At 63.4% G+C, this 17,061-nt stretch overlaps 1 protein-coding gene across 3 annotated transcripts; it reads right to left on the reverse strand.

Moving 5' to 3' along the window:
* Nucleotides 1-903: 903 nt before the first annotated feature.
* Nucleotides 904-16,208, reverse strand: FURIN (furin, paired basic amino acid cleaving enzyme). 3 transcript variants are annotated; one of them, XM_053954806.1, is made up of 16 exons: nucleotides 15,857-16,208; nucleotides 12,705-13,089; nucleotides 8,917-9,015; nucleotides 8,247-8,342; nucleotides 7,592-7,720; nucleotides 7,267-7,343; nucleotides 6,824-6,912; nucleotides 6,452-6,624; nucleotides 5,376-5,588; nucleotides 5,185-5,285; nucleotides 4,966-5,069; nucleotides 4,652-4,769; nucleotides 3,566-3,745; nucleotides 3,339-3,463; nucleotides 2,806-2,922; nucleotides 904-2,729 (listed from the first exon to the last, which is right to left on the reverse strand). In XM_053954806.1, exons 2-16 carry the CDS (start codon nucleotides 12,882-12,884, stop codon nucleotides 2,161-2,163), a joined length of 2,370 nt encoding a protein of 789 aa, XP_053810781.1. In that variant the 5' UTR covers nucleotides 12,885-13,089; nucleotides 15,857-16,208; the 3' UTR covers nucleotides 904-2,160. The 3 variants fall into 3 exon arrangements, with proteins under 3 accessions (XP_053810781.1, XP_053810780.1, XP_053810782.1); XM_053954805.1 differs by lacking the exon at nucleotides 15,857-16,208 and adding an exon at nucleotides 14,854-14,962; XM_053954807.1 differs by lacking the exons at nucleotides 7,592-7,720; nucleotides 15,857-16,208 and adding an exon at nucleotides 14,854-14,962.
* Nucleotides 16,209-17,061: the final 853 nt, after the last annotated feature.

Below are 17,061 nucleotides of genomic sequence, written 5' to 3' on the forward strand. Positions count from 1 at the left end.
CTGACTCGCCTTCCTATAGCGGAGCAATGTGGGGTGGCCACGTCCTGGAGCAGCTCCAAGGAAGGGCTGCCACCGTACTGCTTCTCCCACCACCGCCATCCCTTCAGCATCGCCCCAGGCAGCGTGGGTCCCCTCCCCGCCCGCGCCAGGCTGCTCCGGGGCGGTCAGGGCTGGGCGGCTCTGCGTCTGACCGCAAGTGCAACAGCTTTCTTTGGAAGCCCCGATTGCTGCCCGCCCCCAGCCCCGCCTCGTGAGAAGAGGAAGGGCAGGGTGAGCGCGCCGCAGTCCGTGCATGCCACGGGGACCTCGCTCCTGACCACAGGAAGCCGCTGCGGCCCCAGGCACAGCGAGGCCGAGTGACTCCGCAGACGGGAGCTGCCTCTGTGATGGAGCGCAGCCCCAACAGGCTCTTTTGTGGGGGCCGGGAGCCCGTGGGGCGCTCGGTGAGGCTGGGGTGAGCTGTGTCTGCAGCTTGGCCACTGCACGAGTGGGTCCCAGGTCCAGCCTGGCCATTCCTGCACCAGGGTGGTGCTAGACACAGGGCTGCAGCCCCAGGCTGTGGCGAAGGGACTGAGCCTCGTGCTGTGGGAAACGGGTGCTAAGTCCCCAGGCTTTTCACACGCACACACACACCCCCATGCAGCCCGTTTCTGAATTGACTGCCCTCGATGCACGTCCCCATAAGCAGCTCAGGTGAGGGATATCTCCTGCCCAGCACTGGCTACTGCCCACAGCCAGGGACGGGCAGTCCCTGGCCCTGGGGGAAGGTCTGCAGGCAGGGCTCCAGCCCACCCCCCCACACCTGCAGAGCAGATTTGGGTGCCCCTGAGGCCCACAGTTTCCACAGCCAGGCCACTGCCCCAGCCGGGGCACCCACGGCATACAGAGCACAGGCAGCAGAGCTGGTTTGCATAGTTCTGAACATTTAATAACTCAGTCTCTCTAGCGTTATATCCACATCCATTAAATTAAAAACAGGCTCAGGAGGCAGCTCCCGGCTGATTAAATTACAAGAAAAAATTACTGTGCACCAAAAAGTTGTTATAGAAAAATAGTCCTGTGGCCCCTGGCCAGTGGCTCCATCCACGGCTGGCGCAGGTGGGAGCCTACACCATGGCCCCGGTGTGCGGCGGCGGACGGCAGAGGGGCTCGTGGCACTGGCCCCCGGCCCACCAGGGAAGGGGCAGCAAGGGGAAGGGCTCCAGCGGGGAGCAGAACAGATTGTCACCAAGTGGGGGCAAGGCACGTTGGGGGGCGAGGGCTGCAGGAATGCTGGGCACTGCCCAGCACAGGCAGGACGCAGGCAGAGCTGGGGCAGTGCTGGCACTGGCGCTACCTGACAGTCCCAGCCAGCAGCACCTACAGCCCTCCCCAGGGGCAGAACACAAGGGGCCCAAGGCAGCCCCCCAAAGCAGGGACTGTGCGAGGGGTCCCTGCCCAGGCTGTGGGCTGTGCCATGGGCACAGGGTCAGGCAGTGCCCAGCCTGATGCTCCCCGGTGCCAGGGCTCCTACCCGCTGCAGGCAGCGGCGGTGGGATGGGCAGGCAGTGGACAGCAGCAGCTGAGGCCTGGCCATTATTGCTGTCGAAGGGCTCGGGTGGAAGCAGACAGGCCCAGGGGAGGTGGCAGGGAGCTGGGACACAATGAACTGAGCCTGGGACGCAGCTCCACACGGGCCGAGAGTGGGAGGGGCAAGGGGATGCTGTGACACAGGCTGGGCTCAGCTCTGGGGGCAGAGCCACCCCTGCACCGGCCAGCCCACCTTGAGCCATGGCAACCCAGGGATTTCATACACTGCCCACCCTGGAGAACTCACAAGACCCCAAGCAGCAGCCATGGACCCAGCACGGGAGACACTGCTGCCAGTGCAGGGCCAGGAAGTGTCGGGCCCCACTGCCACCAGACACCCCGGCATGGGGCAGAGGATGGACACAGGGCCAGGAGAGATGGTGCAAGACTGGGACGGTGCTGTGCTGGGGATGGTGCCTGCAGGACCATGCCTGGCCACCCAGACTCGGGCTGAGGGATGGTGCCAGTGGGTGGGAGCCCCAGGCTCCTGCAGTGCAGGAAGGGGACAGGGGCAGAGTCCAGGGCCCCTCAGCCTCACCTGCCCCAGGCCTGCGGTGCTGGGCAGGGAGGAGGGAGGGGCAGGAGGGCTCATCAAAGGGCACTTTGGTCTCTGATGAAGGCAGTCCTCTCGCTGTGGGCCTCATAATCCTCACCGTCCGACTCAGAGGGACCCTCCTCCTGCCAGATGTCAGAGGGGAGCCCCTTGTAGGAGATGATCCCGCTGTCCAGGGCATACACCTTCACACCCCGCAGGCTGAAGCCTGAGCGTGCTTGCAGCACCAAGAAGATGGTGACGAAGATGATGACGATGAGGATGCAGCTGAGGCTGGCAATGAGGACAGGCAAGTTGACCGGAGGGGGGGCCTCAGCTGGTCCTTCGCCATCTGCCAGGGCAGGGGACGCACGGCTGCTCTGTGTCTGGTGGGAGCAGGAGAGGTCCAGGCTGCTGAAGTGGGAGTGTGCAGGACAGGTGAGGCACTGGTTGGGGCCAGGTCCCGCACAGGTGGCACAGGAGGGGTGGCAGGGCAGGCAGAGGTGGGGTGCAATGGGCTCCACGCTGTTCTCCAGGTTGTAGTGCGTGCTCTGGACACCGGGTGCGAAGCCAGGAGGGCAGTGCTTCAGGCAGCTCTTCTGGTGCAGGTAGTAGCCCTCCTCGCAGACTGTGGGACAGGCAGGGTCAGCATGGGCTGGGGGCTGCTTGCGCCCGCATCCCCTCCCTGCTGTCCCCATACTCACCCACACAGGTCTGGCTGGGGGTCAGGGTCTTGCAGCCACTGCTCTCCAGCTGGTTGGAGAGGCTGGGGGAGTCGGTGGCCGTCCCATACAGCACAAGCGTGAACTTGGTAAGCGTGCCTGCAACAATGCAGGGTGAGGACCACAGAGGTGCCCACTAGACCACTCATGCCCATGACAGGCACAGGGAGGGGGCTCACGCTGGTCCCCCATCCTGGCTGCAGGGCACAGCAGGGTTGTGCCCACCACCTGGGAGAGTGTCTCTTGTGGGGCCATGCCCCTGCACAGGACTCCCAAGGGGCAGGGGGTCAGGTGAGCTGGCATGGGGTCTCCTTCTCCCTGACTCCCGCTGCCCCAGAGGGGCTGCAGCACCATCCCACATGCCCAAGTCCAGCCTCTCCCCAGCCACATCACCCAAAACATCCAAGATGTTACTGGCCCCCCAGCTCAGGAGCGGGGGGTGGGGAAGCTGGGTGACTACACAGCTCACATCCCAGACTTGGAGTGAGGCAATGGATAGGGAAGCACACCCCTACCATAGTTCTTGGCATCACTGGTGTTCTCAATCTCCAGCACCCACTCCCCGGAGGGGTCCTCATCCCACGAGTGCGTTGTCATGAAGGCCCAGTCATTGAAGCCATCGGCCGAGAAGTCGTGGGGCCTGAGCAAGAGAGGCAGGATGTGGCTGTCAACACATCCCAAACTGACCAGTGCCAGCCTAGGCCAGGGGCCAGTCTGGGGCACCCCAGAGCCCAGCACCTACCTGGCAGCCAGGAGGGTGGAGCGGGTGCCCATGGGGCTGACCAGGTGGATGGCCAGGTCCCCCCGCCGGTTGTAGGACAGCGTCAGCCTGGCCTGCGCGTGCTCCAGCCGGCTGATGTAGTTGGCTTTCCCCAGGCAGGCATCCACTTTCCGCCGTACCTCGAGACGCTTCCCAATGTCCCTGCCGAGGACAGGCAAGCGTGAGGCCAGTCCCAGGGGGACATTCCACAGTCCCCATTCCTTGCTGCGGGGCTCTGCAGCTGTCCTGGGGACTGGCACCAGCACAGCTAGAGTGGGAATCGAATCCACAGTGGGTCAGAGTGGCACCACCACTGTACATTCCCAGACGGGTGCAGGCAGGAGAAGGGGTGCCCCAGCTCTTGGACACGAGGGGCGGGAACTGCGCTGTCCCGTGCTGCCTCCCCAGGCGCCACTCCACACAAGCCCTGAATAGGCCCTTTATTCATACACCGCAGGCCAGCTACACCCTGCATGGCACAGCCAGGGATGGGATGGGCAGGGCCCTCCCCATCCTGCTGCTGGCGTGTGGCCGCTCCCCCCACGATGCCAGCCCTGACGCCAGCACAGGATGTGCCTGCTGTATCCACGCAGGGCTCGCTCCCCAGGGGGGTCAGGAGGGGCCCAGCCCTAGCTCCCTTCATGCACAGGAACATGATCCCCCCCACCCAGGAGCCCCTAGGGAGTGCCCTGGCCACAGACAAGACTGCACATGCTGCACTGTGGCAGCAGGAGCCAAGCAGGAGTCAAAGGAGCTTCTGTCTGCCCCCTGAAAAGCCCCTCTGTCCAGGATGACTCGTGCTGGCTGCACCCCAACCGCAGCGCCCCAGTCTGTCCACATTCACTGGCCAGCCCCACAGAGGGGTGGCTCATCAGTGACATCAGAGCTGGATGGCTGGAGGTGCCTTTCCCAGCTCTCCCCAGGCTCTCGCAGGATGCTCCTCCAAGGGTCTCAGCAGCAGTTCAGTCCCCGAGATTCTCCCCACTCCCTGCTCTGGGCCCAGAGGCTCTCAAGCTCCTGTGCAGAACAGATGCCGAGTGGTCCTCTCGTGGGCTCACCAGCCCATACCTGGGCTCTGCAAGGATGTCAATGACACACTTCCTCTGAGGTCCCACCGTAGTCCAGTTCTTGGCCAGGCTCACCATGGCCCCGGCATCCAGCAGGCCGTAGCCATACGAGTGGCTGACTGTGGACAAAGAGGGGGTCAGTGCCGCTCCTGGGGGTACCCAGTGAGGGATGTGTGCCTGGCCATACTGCATGCTCACTGGGCCATCCTGCCTCCTTCATCCCACAGGGCTGCCAGGGCACTCTGCCTCAGCACCCCAAGGCCAGTGGTACACGTGGGACCGGGAGACCCTGGTCCCATCCCAGCACCCCAGTACCTTTGCGGCCAACACCATTGGTGACCCAGTCATTGGCATTCAGGTGAGCTGGCTTCGAGGTCTGCACCACCAGGTGCTGCATGTCCCGCCAGGTCAGGTTCTTGCTATAGGGAGACACGGAGCTCAGGTCAGTGCTAGCTCCTGGTGGCCCCGGGCAGGTCCACGTCCAGGTGCCACTGCTGCATGGGGCTGACACAGCCACCCCCGTCCATCCCTTACTTGGCTTCCAGGGCGAGGGCGATGATGCCAGCGGCCAGGGGGGCTGAGGCCGACGTCCCGGTGTGCAACTCGGTGCACTTCTGTCTGAGGTCAGTCGTCACCTGCGAGGAGGAGTGCCAGGGCAGGAAATGCTGCAGGCGCATCCCACCCCCTGAGCCCCTGGCCTGCGGACAGCAGCAGCCCCCACTCACAATCTGCTTCTCATTCTGGTTGCCACTGCTGTAGGTGGTGGCTAGGGTGGAGGAGCAGGCCTCGCTGTACCAGGGCACGTTGCCGTACTGGGTGGTGCTGCTGATGGACAGCGTGTAGATGCTGTTGGTGTAACCGTCACAGTTGCAGCTGTCATGCTCGCGGCCCCCATTCCCAGATGCCCAGACGAAGATGGAGCCCAGCCCGCCTCGGCCCTAGCAACAGAGGCAGGGTGAGGGCAAACACCAACACTGCCACACACAGGAAACCCGCGGCTGGAGCTGGGGACAAGTGGGTGGCGCCAGCCTGAGTCGAACAGACAGAGCAGATGCAGCTGGGACACGGGGAATAGCATGACATCCCAGTCACAGCCCACCAACCTGGGCACCCTCACCACCACTATGCCTATGGAGGGTGCCCAGCACCTTGGCAGAGATTCCAGAGCTGTCCCAGTGGGTGACACACCAGGCAGCAGGAGGCCCAGACAATGTGAGGCTTCCAGGAGCACAAGTCTTTTTCTGCTCAGAAATCACCTGGCCTGACTCTGTCTGCACGGGATTGCAGTGCCTAGCACAGCTGCGAGAGCCCACGGCACCCAAATGTGGCAGCTACCCTCGCAGAGGACGTGACAGAGTCAGCATGGCACCACATGCACCTCTCTGTAAGGAATCCTGGGCAGAACATGACACAGCTCCCCAGGCGGGCAACACTGCCAGCACAAAGGGACAGTGGGGGACCATGGGTGGAAGAAGTGACGGTGAGCATCTGGTACAAAACCAGAAAAGAACCAGGAGAGGGCTTGGGAGAGCAGGGAGGGAGCATCCCACACAGGAGCCCTCACAGCAGTGACATAACACCACATGGGAGGAGTCCTGACTCAGAGCCATCACACAGGAAGAACAAGAAAAGCTAACAGAGCCTGACAAGAAAAACGAACAGAGCCTGATCCTAGAGATGAGCTGGAAGATGGCTCATCCTGGGAGGGCCAGGGTAACAACTAGGGCAGGCAGAGGGAAGGGAGATGTGAGGGGAGAGGAGGAATAAGGCCAGTTCTCCCCCAGCACACCCTCCTTCTGACCTGGCTGACCCCACGGAAGAAAGCCTCCTCTGCCAGCCGGGCCGGGCCATCCACAGTCTTGCCATCGTCCTCAGGGCCCCAGCTGGCACTGTAGATGTGGATGTGGTTGGGATTGAGACCCAGGGAATGGGCCTCCACAGCGTCGGTCACCTCCCCGTCCAGCATGCGCACACCTAGGGCCAGAGAGCAAATGTCACAGGCTGGGGCAGAGTGGCCACGGTGCCGCTGGTGAGAACCCTCCAACCTCTGCTGCCACCCGGGCCACGGGCTGTCACAGGGCTGCTGCAGCCAGCAGTGCCAGGGTCCCCAGCTCAGCTGCTGCTGCAGCCACTCAACAGCCACAGGACCGGCGCAGGGCAGGGCAGCACCCACCTCCGATCCTGGCATTGTACGCCACGCCAACACCACAGATGCCGTTGTTTGCCACAGCAGCCACTTCCCCAGCACAGCGCGTGCCATGTCTGCAACCGAAGTAGGACGAAGCATGCTCGTACAGGGTGCGAGGAGCACAGGGGTCAGCACCAGCTGCAGCCCCAGCAACCCCCACCCGGGCTGCCTCCTGTCCCCTCGAACCAGGTACCCAATGAAGGCTCCTCCATCTGCCCTCCTGCTCCAGAGCCAGGGCACTGAACAGCCCACACTGACTCTGGGCAGAAAAAGGATGCTGCTCACATCAAAAAGGGAGGTGAAGGGTTCCCCATGGGGCAGAAGTATGGCACTAGCCTCGCAGCTTCCAGCAGTCCATGTGGGGTGGCACTGCACTACGTCCCTGCCACACTTAGGCTCTGTATCTCCACCCCTCCCTCCTGCCTCACCTGTTGTCATTCATCTGCGTGTAGCGGGGCTGCGGGTCTGGGTCCTGGTCATTGACATCAAAACTTGCCCCTGGGTCCTGGAAGACAAATTGGATACTTGGAGACTGTCTACCTCAGCCACCAAGCCCCACTGCCCTTACTCCATGCCTGCACTCCATGGCATGGGGCTGAGCTGAGCAGGGTGGGCAGGCTCCAATCCCATCTCCATGTCCCACCATGGTGGGCACCTGTCCTGTACCTCACAGCTCTGGGGTTGCCCTGCATGGACACAGCTGCCCAGACCAGCCCCCACGGCACTCCACCCCGCACCGTCACCCAAACTCACATAGTTGGCCTCCAGGTCAGGGTGGTTCTTCTCAATGCCGTCATCCAGGATGGACACCACTATGCCCTTGCCCGTGTATCCCTGTTCCCAGGCCTGACGCACGTTCAGGTCCCGCTGGTTTGTGTTGTACTGCCAAGAGAAGCCTTGGCACTAGGAGATGCACCCAGCCATAGCCACTGTGATGGGTGTGTGCCCAAAACCCACCCAGCTCTCACCCCGCTCTTCTGTGGGTTGCAACAAGGAACCCCAGGGACCTGGGCACAGGGTTGGGCACAACTGGCTGAGAAGGGCTGCTCTGAAAGCAAGATTAAACCCCAGCTAACGCCCAAGCTCCAGGAAGCAGGCAGAAGCACGGACCCATTCCTGGGCTAAGCAAAAGGCTCCCAGTACTTCCCAGTCCAGTCCTGCCCCCCTCCCCAGCCCTCCCAGCAGTCCAGGCAGGAGCCACAGCTCTGTGAGCAGAGCCTCCTCCCTGGGGTGTTCTCATAACAGAGCACTGGGTGGCTGCCCCAGGCTTTCCCCCTTCTCCTCCTCCTCCCTCCTGCCAGCCTAGCAGCAGCTGCTGCCTATAGCAGTTCCTAGGTTGCCACATCTGTGTCCCCAAACTCGCAGCCACAATCATGAGCACAGGCCCCTTTTCTCACCCGATACTCACCAGGTACCACTGCTGTGGGAACTTAGGGTCCGTGGGCTCCATGAAAACGTCTCGCTTGGTCCTGCGCTTTGCCACCTGCTGCTCCAGCCACTGCACCTGAGGGCAGAGAAGGTGTGGGGTCCCCCACCGACCCCCCAGCCCTCAGCCTGCCTGGAGGGGCCCTCCCTGGGAAGCTCACAGTCAGCTCTGGCCTGGCAGAGTATTGGACCTGTCAGAGCTACTGCCACCCCCAGTCTGGCCCTCCAGGCCCCCCTCCTGGCTGTGCCCTGCAAAGGCTGTGTTCCAGTGGAGTGGGGCAGTCAGAGTGCCAAGCTCCGCTGAGGCACAGGCTGCCAAGAGCTGCCACAGCACACCACACACCTTCCAGGGCCTGGGCTGAAGCCAGAGGATGGGGAAAACAGCAGCCCCCACACAGCACTGCTCTGGCATCTCTTTATTGCCCTGCACACCTTGTCCTTCCTGCACACAGAGCTCTCCTGGGCCCTGGGATTGCAACGACCCACGTGCCAATGACGCTGGCTCCACCAGCCCCCTGCCCAACACACAGTGGGCTCCCACCCGCCTCTGCCAAGGAATGGTCCAGGCAGCTCAGCCCTGTCTTGTGCCCAGCACGGGCTCACGTGCCTTTGTGAAGTGCCTGGGAGCAAAGTCAGGCCCTCCTCGCCCGTACCTGGGGTTCCCTGGCCAGGCGGCTGTGCCAGGGCTGGTGGGGCGAGAGCGAACGCTTCACCACGCCGCGGTGCCGGAAGTGGTAATAGTCGCCAAAGATCTGCAACAGAGAAATGCTGCTCGTGGGACAGACGTGACAGCCTGGTCTCCCCGGTTCTCTACACCCCATATGTGCAATCCTGAGCCCCAGGGCTGCCATGCACAGGCTGGGCCCCCCACTCCAGAGTGGCTGGTGTTATGCCCGGTACTCTGGGACCTCCTGTGAGAAGCTCTGGCAGCTGGTGACAAGGCAGCTGGGAAGACCCTGGAGTAGCAGAAATGCAGCTGCTGTGCATCTCACCCTTCTGCAGGTCCCCACACGGCAGCAAGTCTAACACTGTCCAAAAAAAATGCTGCCCTAGCAGGAAGGCCCCAGGCAAGCAGTGGCAGAGAGGGACAGGCCTTTCAGAGTCAGCCTGTGAGACACACCAGACTCAGGAGCCAAACCCACTGCTTCTCTCCCAGTGCCACCCAGCTCCTCCTGGAAGAAGGTCCTAGCCAGGGCAGGGTCTGCACCAGCCTCTGCAGCTCTGGACAGGCTGCTGGCTTCTCCCCAGGTGCCCCATTGGAGCACTCATCCAGTGCCAGCTTCTACCTGAGGCACAGCCAGTTTCAGTGGGGCAGAGCAGGGGGCACACAGGCATCCAACCCCAGCGGAGTCCAACTCCCACTGCCAAGCAGCCGTGCTGTCCTCACCCCAGCTCCACTCCTATGTGGGGACAGCCCAGACTGGGACTCCAGCACAGCCCAGCTGGGGCAGGACGGGAATCCAGGACAGCTGGTGAGGCCAGGAGGCCATTCTGCCGCCCAGATGGTTATTTTTAAACCCCAAACCCTCTCCAGTGCTGTCATTTCCATATCCCCTCTCACACATCCTGGGGCTGATGGACACAGTGGCCCCACCCTGGCCGGCCAGGGCCTCCCAGCCCAGCAGCCTGCCCTAACTGGGGAGAAGGGGACAAGCATGCACCCAGCCCCCCATGAGTCACAAAGCCCAGGCAGCAGCCACAGGCAGGATCCAGCTGCCCAGGCTGTGCCACAGCTGGAGGGGCTGGGCTGCAAGGGCTGTAGGAATACGAAGACATCTCACCCTCCTCCATCTCAGGTTGCCCCAAAACAGTCTGTTTGGGGCTAGCCAACCTCCCCAGCTTATTAGAGCTCTGCAGATGTGCTGCCAATTTGGACAGACTGGCCCAAGCAAGGTGCACCCAGCTGAGCACCCTCAGGCCCAGGGCAGCAGTCGGCTCTCCCAGGTATGCACTTCATCCCAAACCCCAGGCCTGTTCCTCTGGCACACCATGTTCCCCAGGACAGCCCAGAACGCCTGTCAGTTCAGAGCCCTTAAGGAGGTGTCAAGGTACAAAGCCTCTGCACAGGGCTGATGGAGGAATGCAAGCTGCAGTCTGGTTGCCCTCCCTCAGCGTCCCTCACCCCTCCGGGGGTATGGACAGAGCCCAGATTGTTCCTGCACACACATTGCAGCTCTGACTGGTCATCCACCTGGATTAGGTCTGCACTGACACTGTGGTGGCAGCCAGGAGCTGGCCAGCCCACACACTTCCACCCTAATCTCCACTGTCCCTGTCCTCAGCAAGGACAAAGCCTCCCCCCAGCACCACGTGTCCCTGGTGCCAGTTCAGTGCTGCTGCCCGACCCCTAGCCACAGCTCACAGCTACCCAGGCCAGTCCCGGGGCTGAAGGCTGCCTGTATGCCTGACCACGGCCCTGGGAGTGGAGCAACATGCTGGACCTGCAGCCCAGTGGTGTGGGAGACAGGACCACCCCCTTCCAGGCTGGCACTGTCCTGTCAGCACAGCCCAGGGATGGCACCATCAGTGTCCTTCCCCAGTGACCCCAATCCCAGCGGTGGGGGGCAGTGCCTGTGCTCCCTTCTCTGCACAATCCCAGCAGTGCAAACCCCTACACACCCACCTCATTGACACATACAGCCACTACCTCTGACCCACGACCCCCCACTGTCCCCTGTGTCCTCCCTCAAGCCCTCCCCAAGGCCACTGGAGCCAGTCATGGGCCCTCTGCCCGAGGTGCCACTGACTGCCATTCCATAGGCAGCAGCATAGCCGCGGGTGTGCCAGGACAGCGCAGCTCTGGGGACGGTGTCCAGACCCCAGGCTGAGGCCAGGATCCTCTCAGATAAGGACACTGGGGCCCTCTTACCAGGGCACTGCCAGATGCACCCAGTCCCCCCACTCCCAGCCTGGCTGCATGTCCTGTTCCAGAGGCACACACTCCCAAGGAGCAGCAGTCCAGAAACCTGCAAGGGAAAGCCAGGCTCTTTCCAGCCACGCTCTTCCCACTGGACCGCCACAACCGTCTGCAAAGCCCTGGCCAGCCAAACCTCGTCCCCTAACGCAGACAGCGGGACAGGCTCCAGAACAGGAGAAAACATGCCCAGACCAGAAGCTCTGGCCACAGCCTGGGCTGCTGCAGCACGTGGGGCTCTGCTTGCAAGGGCAGGCTCACTGCTGCGAGGGGACGGGGAGCCAGGAAGAGGTGCCAGCCTCCAGGCACAGAACCACGGTGCGGGGAGAAGACAAGGGCAGAGCTGACACAGAACCTCTGTGCTCTCAGGGATGGAACTCATGACAAGCCAGGGCTCTCAGCTGAAGTACAAGGCCCTGCACTGTGGAAATGAAGCCACAGAAACAGTGCCCCTTGGCCCTGGCAGCCAGGCCTGGGACCAGGCGCCACAGCATGATGGGAAGCACTGCCAGGAGCAGGCTGATGGTACCTCAGCCCCATGCCCAGTCCAAGGGGTCTCATCAGAGATCCAGGCTGGTGGGACATGCCACTCTCCCAGTCCCCTATGCACGGCAGCTGCCTTGGCCTGACAAGTTCTCCCCCCTGAGATCTGCTCTCAGCCACTTCCACACTCTCAGCAGCTGCCTAAGGCAATGCCATGGCCCACCCAGCACAGACACCCTCACTGAGGCCTAGCCATAACCCCCACAGCTCACTCCTATGACACAAGTCCCAGAGGGCCCTGAGTACCCAGTGCTCATGCAGGGCTCCTTTTGGGTGGCAGGACAAGGTCCTGCTGGCTCCTGCAGCAGACACCTTCCCACTGCTCCCAGCAGCTGCTCACAGTGAGGTCCTGACACCACAGCCACCAGTTGTGCAATTTCCTCTGGGATTTCACCCTGCACTTCCTTCCTGGAGAAACAGCTCACTCCCAGCACAGCCACGCATACTGCCTGGTCTCTGGCTGACAGCAGGGAAAGCTGAGAGTTGAGGGGACTCCCCTGCTGACACACCTTGTGCCAAGGACAGTTTAGGAGTAAGAATACACAGCTGCTGTCAGACCCTCTCTGGAGATAGCTCAGAGGTGCTGCTGCTGTCCTGCTGAACCAAGACCATGCTGCACTGGGCAGCTTGCTGTGGGGAGCAACAGTGGGATCTGGAAGCCTTCCCATCCATCATCACACAGCACTTCCAGTCCAGCTCCTCACACTAGGATGGGCTTTTCCTCCTTCCCCATCCAGCAGGCAGTGCCACACCATGTCACCAGGAGGTCCCAGTGACAGAGGGAGACCCTGGCTCCATACAGGTAATTGCCACCATCGAGTCCAGGCAGCAGATGCTGGAAGGCCACAGCAAACAGGCACAAACACAGTGGCCCTGCTGCCAAAAAGAGCAGGCCCCAAGCCAGCTCTGGGACTAAGCTCAGCGCCTGCCCAGACCAGGTCAGAGAACACCAGTTCAGTGAGAAGAGGGAAGCAGGAGACTTACCGGGCCGAGGTTGAGGAATCCATGCTTCCTGGCCAGCCTGTCAGCCTCCTGGGGTCCTGCAGGGACGAGCACAGCCCAGGTGTTGGTGTAAATATGCTGGGCCAGCACTTCCTGGTCCAGGAGAGTGAGGGCAACCACCAGAGTCCAGAGCAACAGCAGCGAGCAGGGCCTCAGATCCATCAGAGTATCGGGGTTCCTCGAGCTGGGGAGCAGGAGGGTCCCAGGAGCAGGAGGGTCCTGGCAGGAGCAGGTCCAGCAGCCTCCCAGCGTCAGCACTCCGAGGCACACCGGCCTCTCTGCCCTACTGGTCCCAGCTCAGCCCAAGCCCACATGGGGCCAAGGCCACAGAAGCACAGGAACACACCATCCAGGACAGAAGCACGATCTGCAGAGACAGGACAGAGGTCATGCCCAAGGCACCTTTCCTCAGAGCTCGGGAGGGTAGGCTGCGCTACGCTGAGACGTGGGTCAGCCACTGGGCAGGGGGCCTGGCACACAGCACCTGCTGCCCCCCACGGCACACTGACAGCCAAGGAGCCGCCTGGCTTGGCCATGTGCCCACATGTCTGCTCCTGCGTGGAGATGCTGTTTACCTTGCCTATTACCCAATGTTTGCTTATAAAACATGGAATTAACCAGGAGGAGAGGAGGGCACCAAAGGAGGGGCGAGGCAAGGCAAGAGAGACTGCTGTGCCTCCTGCTGCCACCACCCCTGCTCCATCTGGGATGGGACTATCTGGGTACAGAGGTGGGAGCAACTGAGATGGGAGGCCTGCCTCTCCAGTCCCAAGGGGAGACCAAAGCAGATGTCCCCAGGTGCTGTGCAAGGAATCCCAGCAAAATGAGAGATTGGTAGGAAAAAAGTCAAGGGGAGCTCCCGATCTCTAGCAAACCCATAGGCTCTCATCTCCACAGCCATTGACCAGGCAGTGCCTGGCAGCCATGGCAAGCACTGCACTGCCTGTCACCAGCAGCAGCTCAGCTCTGCCCTTCCTCTGGAGCACAACATGGTGATACCGGTGTGACTCATCCCCACAACCTGGTGGAAACCAGGACCAGGAAAAAGGGCACACCATCACCTCCAGCATGAACCCAGGGATGCCCAGGAACAGCTCACACTTTGTGGGAGGGCAAACGCAAGAACTTGTAGGGAAAGAGCAGGGAATGACCCACCCAGTGCAAAGGGAGCCCAGAACATGATGGTGCCAAGGTGAGCTCCACACCGGGAGCTCCAGAAGGACCCTGGAATATCTGGTCATGCTTCAGAGACAGCTGGAAAGGTGAGAGCCGGCAGTGCCCAGAGGAGCCACATCCCCCTCCGTCCAGAAGTGGCCACAGCAAGCTGCAGCCTGCGGCACTGCCAGAGGAGAGAGCTCCGAGCAGCCGCCCGGAGACCCGACCAGAGACTATGGCACAGACAGTGCAGCGACTCTGGCACAGCGGGGTTTCCCCATCAGCGACCACACCTCGGCCAGCCCCGGGCCAGACTGCCCCAACAAAGCACCCAGAGCCGCGAGCACCCGCCGGAGGCTGTACGGGAGCCCCGTCCCGCTCTGGCGGTGACCGCTGCACGTGGGGACAGTCTGGCCGCCGGGGGAGAGCCCGGACCCCGCGGCGCCTTCCCGCCGGACCCGTCGCCAGCGAACCCCCGCGTGCTGGGACGGCCCGGCCGCCGCAGCCAGCCCGGAGCCGCGCTCCCGGCTCCGCACCGCGGCCCGGGCTCGCTGCCCAAGGACCCAGCCCCGCACAGGAGCAACCCAGCGGCCCCGGGCTGAGCGGCGGGCCCGGGCCTGCACGCGGGGGGCGGCTCCAGCGGCGGAGCTCCGGACGGCGGCGGCCGGGCTGGGGCCGGGGCGGGACGCGGCCTGGCTCCCCCTCGGTCTCCCGCAGCGGCGGCTCCGGCTGTGCCTACCGCAGCTCCGAGAGCGGCCTCCCGGCCCTCAACTCGCTCCCGGGGACCGCCGGGCCCGCACATCCCCGCCGGCAGCGCCCTAAGCCTGGGGCTGCCCAGCGGCTGCGGCCCCGCCGGTCGCCCCGGCCCCAGCCCCTCCGCCGCCCGGGTCCCGTCCGGCAGGACCGCCCCAGCTGTCAAACTGCGGTCGCCGGCGGGTCGAGCCACCCCAGGCCGACACTGGTCCCGCGTCCTTACCGCGCGGCCTGCCCGCTCCGCTCCGTCCCGTCGGCAGCCGGGCCCGTCTGTCGGCGGCGCCGCGTCACGCCGCGGGGCGCCCGGAGCGCCCGCCCCGGAGCCGGGCCCGGCCCAGGCAGGGGCGGCCGGGGCGGCCGGCGGGGCCGCTTGTTTACGCCGCGCAGCTGTCAGCGCCGCCCGGCCCCGCCCCGACGGCCGAGCCACCGGCCCCGCGCGGCTCCCTCGGCACGGCACGGCCCGGCCCGGCCCGGCCGCCGCTCTGCCGGGCGCCGCCGGATGCCGTCACCGCCGCCCGCCCCTCCCGTCCCGTGCTGCATCGCCGGGTCCGGCACGGACCCCCGGCAGCCCCTCCGCGCCGCCCTCCAGGGGCACCGCCACTGCCGGGGCCGTTCCCCGTCGCCAGTACCGGGCACGGCCCGGGGCTCTGCACGGCCTCTCTTGCAGCCGAGCATGGGGCTGTCCTTGCCACCGGGGGGTACCCTAAGCCAGCCCAGGCAGGAAACCCGGATCTGCGCTGTGAGAGCCGTGAACCCCCGCCATGGGTCCGCGGCAGTGACCGGGGGTGTAAGGCTGCCTGCAGTGAAGAGCACGCAGAAGATGCCCCGTCTCCCACCTGCTGCAGCAAGTAGTGCGTTATGCTGTGACACGGGGCTGGCAGGACATGAGCGCTGCCACATTAGCCTGTTCCAGCCCTGGGCAGACCCCAGAGCAGAGTGTTTCCCAACCAGGCTGTGGGAATCGCACTTCCCACGAGGTCCATATCGTGGGGCTGCAACCCCAGGTCGGTGTGCAGCAGCCTGACAGAGAAACTGTCTCGTAAGGAATAACACAAGGAAAATCTATCAGCCCCGTTTCAAGAGAGAGACTTCCACCAAGGAGAAAAGGTGAGAAGTGAAACACACAGCTTCAGTCATTTGTAAAGAACAATCCGCTGTGGGCATGGGACCATGTCATTAGCAACACAAATGCAGCAGAACCCAAAGTGACCTGAACCCAAACTGACCTGAATCCTCCACACCTGCGATGAGTCTGGCAGCCCGGAGCAGGAGCAGGTCCTAGTGCTCTTTCCAGAGAAAAGGAAGTCACTCAGATACCATGATCGAGATCGTGAAGCATTAGCAATCACACAGGAAACAGTCACCTTGGTAACCGAGATGCTGAGAACAGCCCAGAAAATCTAGCACAGGGCAGGTTGCTGTGCTAAACTGGGTTAGTTCTGCAGGGCAGCACCCTGGCCGCAGGTATTCAGGCTGGGCCGACCCTGGCATCCAGCCCCAAGTGCTGCACCAGAGACCACCAGCCACAGGGGCTGTGGTGCCCCAGGCCCACCTTCAGGGCCACGGTCCTGCCAGGGGGAGAAGGCACCCACCAGACAGGCAACACTCACCAGTGTCACTGCAGCATTCTCAGGAGTCGTCCCTGTAGCTGGCAAGCCCAGGCCTGTCCTTGGGGGCACAGGGACCAGCTGTGCCCCATGGGGTTATATGGAGGATGCATGGACAGGGGCAGGTCCGGAGCTGGAGTCCGGACCAGTGGTGGGAGGGAGGACGGGAGGCAGGCTGCCTGCCCCACCCATGAACCTTATCTCTGGATGCCTCCTTTGGGCGCTGGCAGCCGTGCCTAGGCAGGTGAGGAGCTGCTGCAGGCAGCCCTGTGACATGAGGTGCTGAGAGGAGCTGACAAAGGGCCCTTGTCACCACGGGCTTATCGCGGTGCTGCGGGGCAGGCAGGCAGGAAGCACTGCGCTCTTACGCAAACCACTGGCCTGGGACCCGCGGTGACCCCACAGCCCTGCCAAAGAAAACGCTGGGGTCGGGAAGCACCTGGCTGCAGGTGGCACGTCGCCACGGACGGGGAGGAGACCCGCTGTCCCCGCAGCCCCTGCGCCCAGCTGCAGAAGGAGCAGAGAGAGGCCACCAGCATGGATCTGAGCAGCCGCTGTGCCCCACTCGCCTCACAGGGCTGCCGGGCACCCCTCTCTGTCCCCAGCCACGATGCAGCGAGGGGGTGAAACAGCTACTGCCGCACATCTGCCAGGCACAAACCCTCCTCTCGGACTTGGGGACCATGGCTCAGAGGCACCAGCGCAGCCCAAGAGACAGCAGGAGCAGCTGCTCCATGTGGCAGTGCCCAGCAAACTGGCAGCACGACTGCCAGCCAGTCGTACTGGCCGTCCTGTGAGGTCTGCCCTGCCAGGATCCCATGGGG

This window comes from Vidua chalybeata, chromosome 13 (assembly GCF_026979565.1).
Source record: "Vidua chalybeata isolate OUT-0048 chromosome 13, bVidCha1 merged haplotype, whole genome shotgun sequence".
Lineage (NCBI taxonomy): Eukaryota > Metazoa > Chordata > Aves > Passeriformes > Viduidae > Vidua > Vidua chalybeata.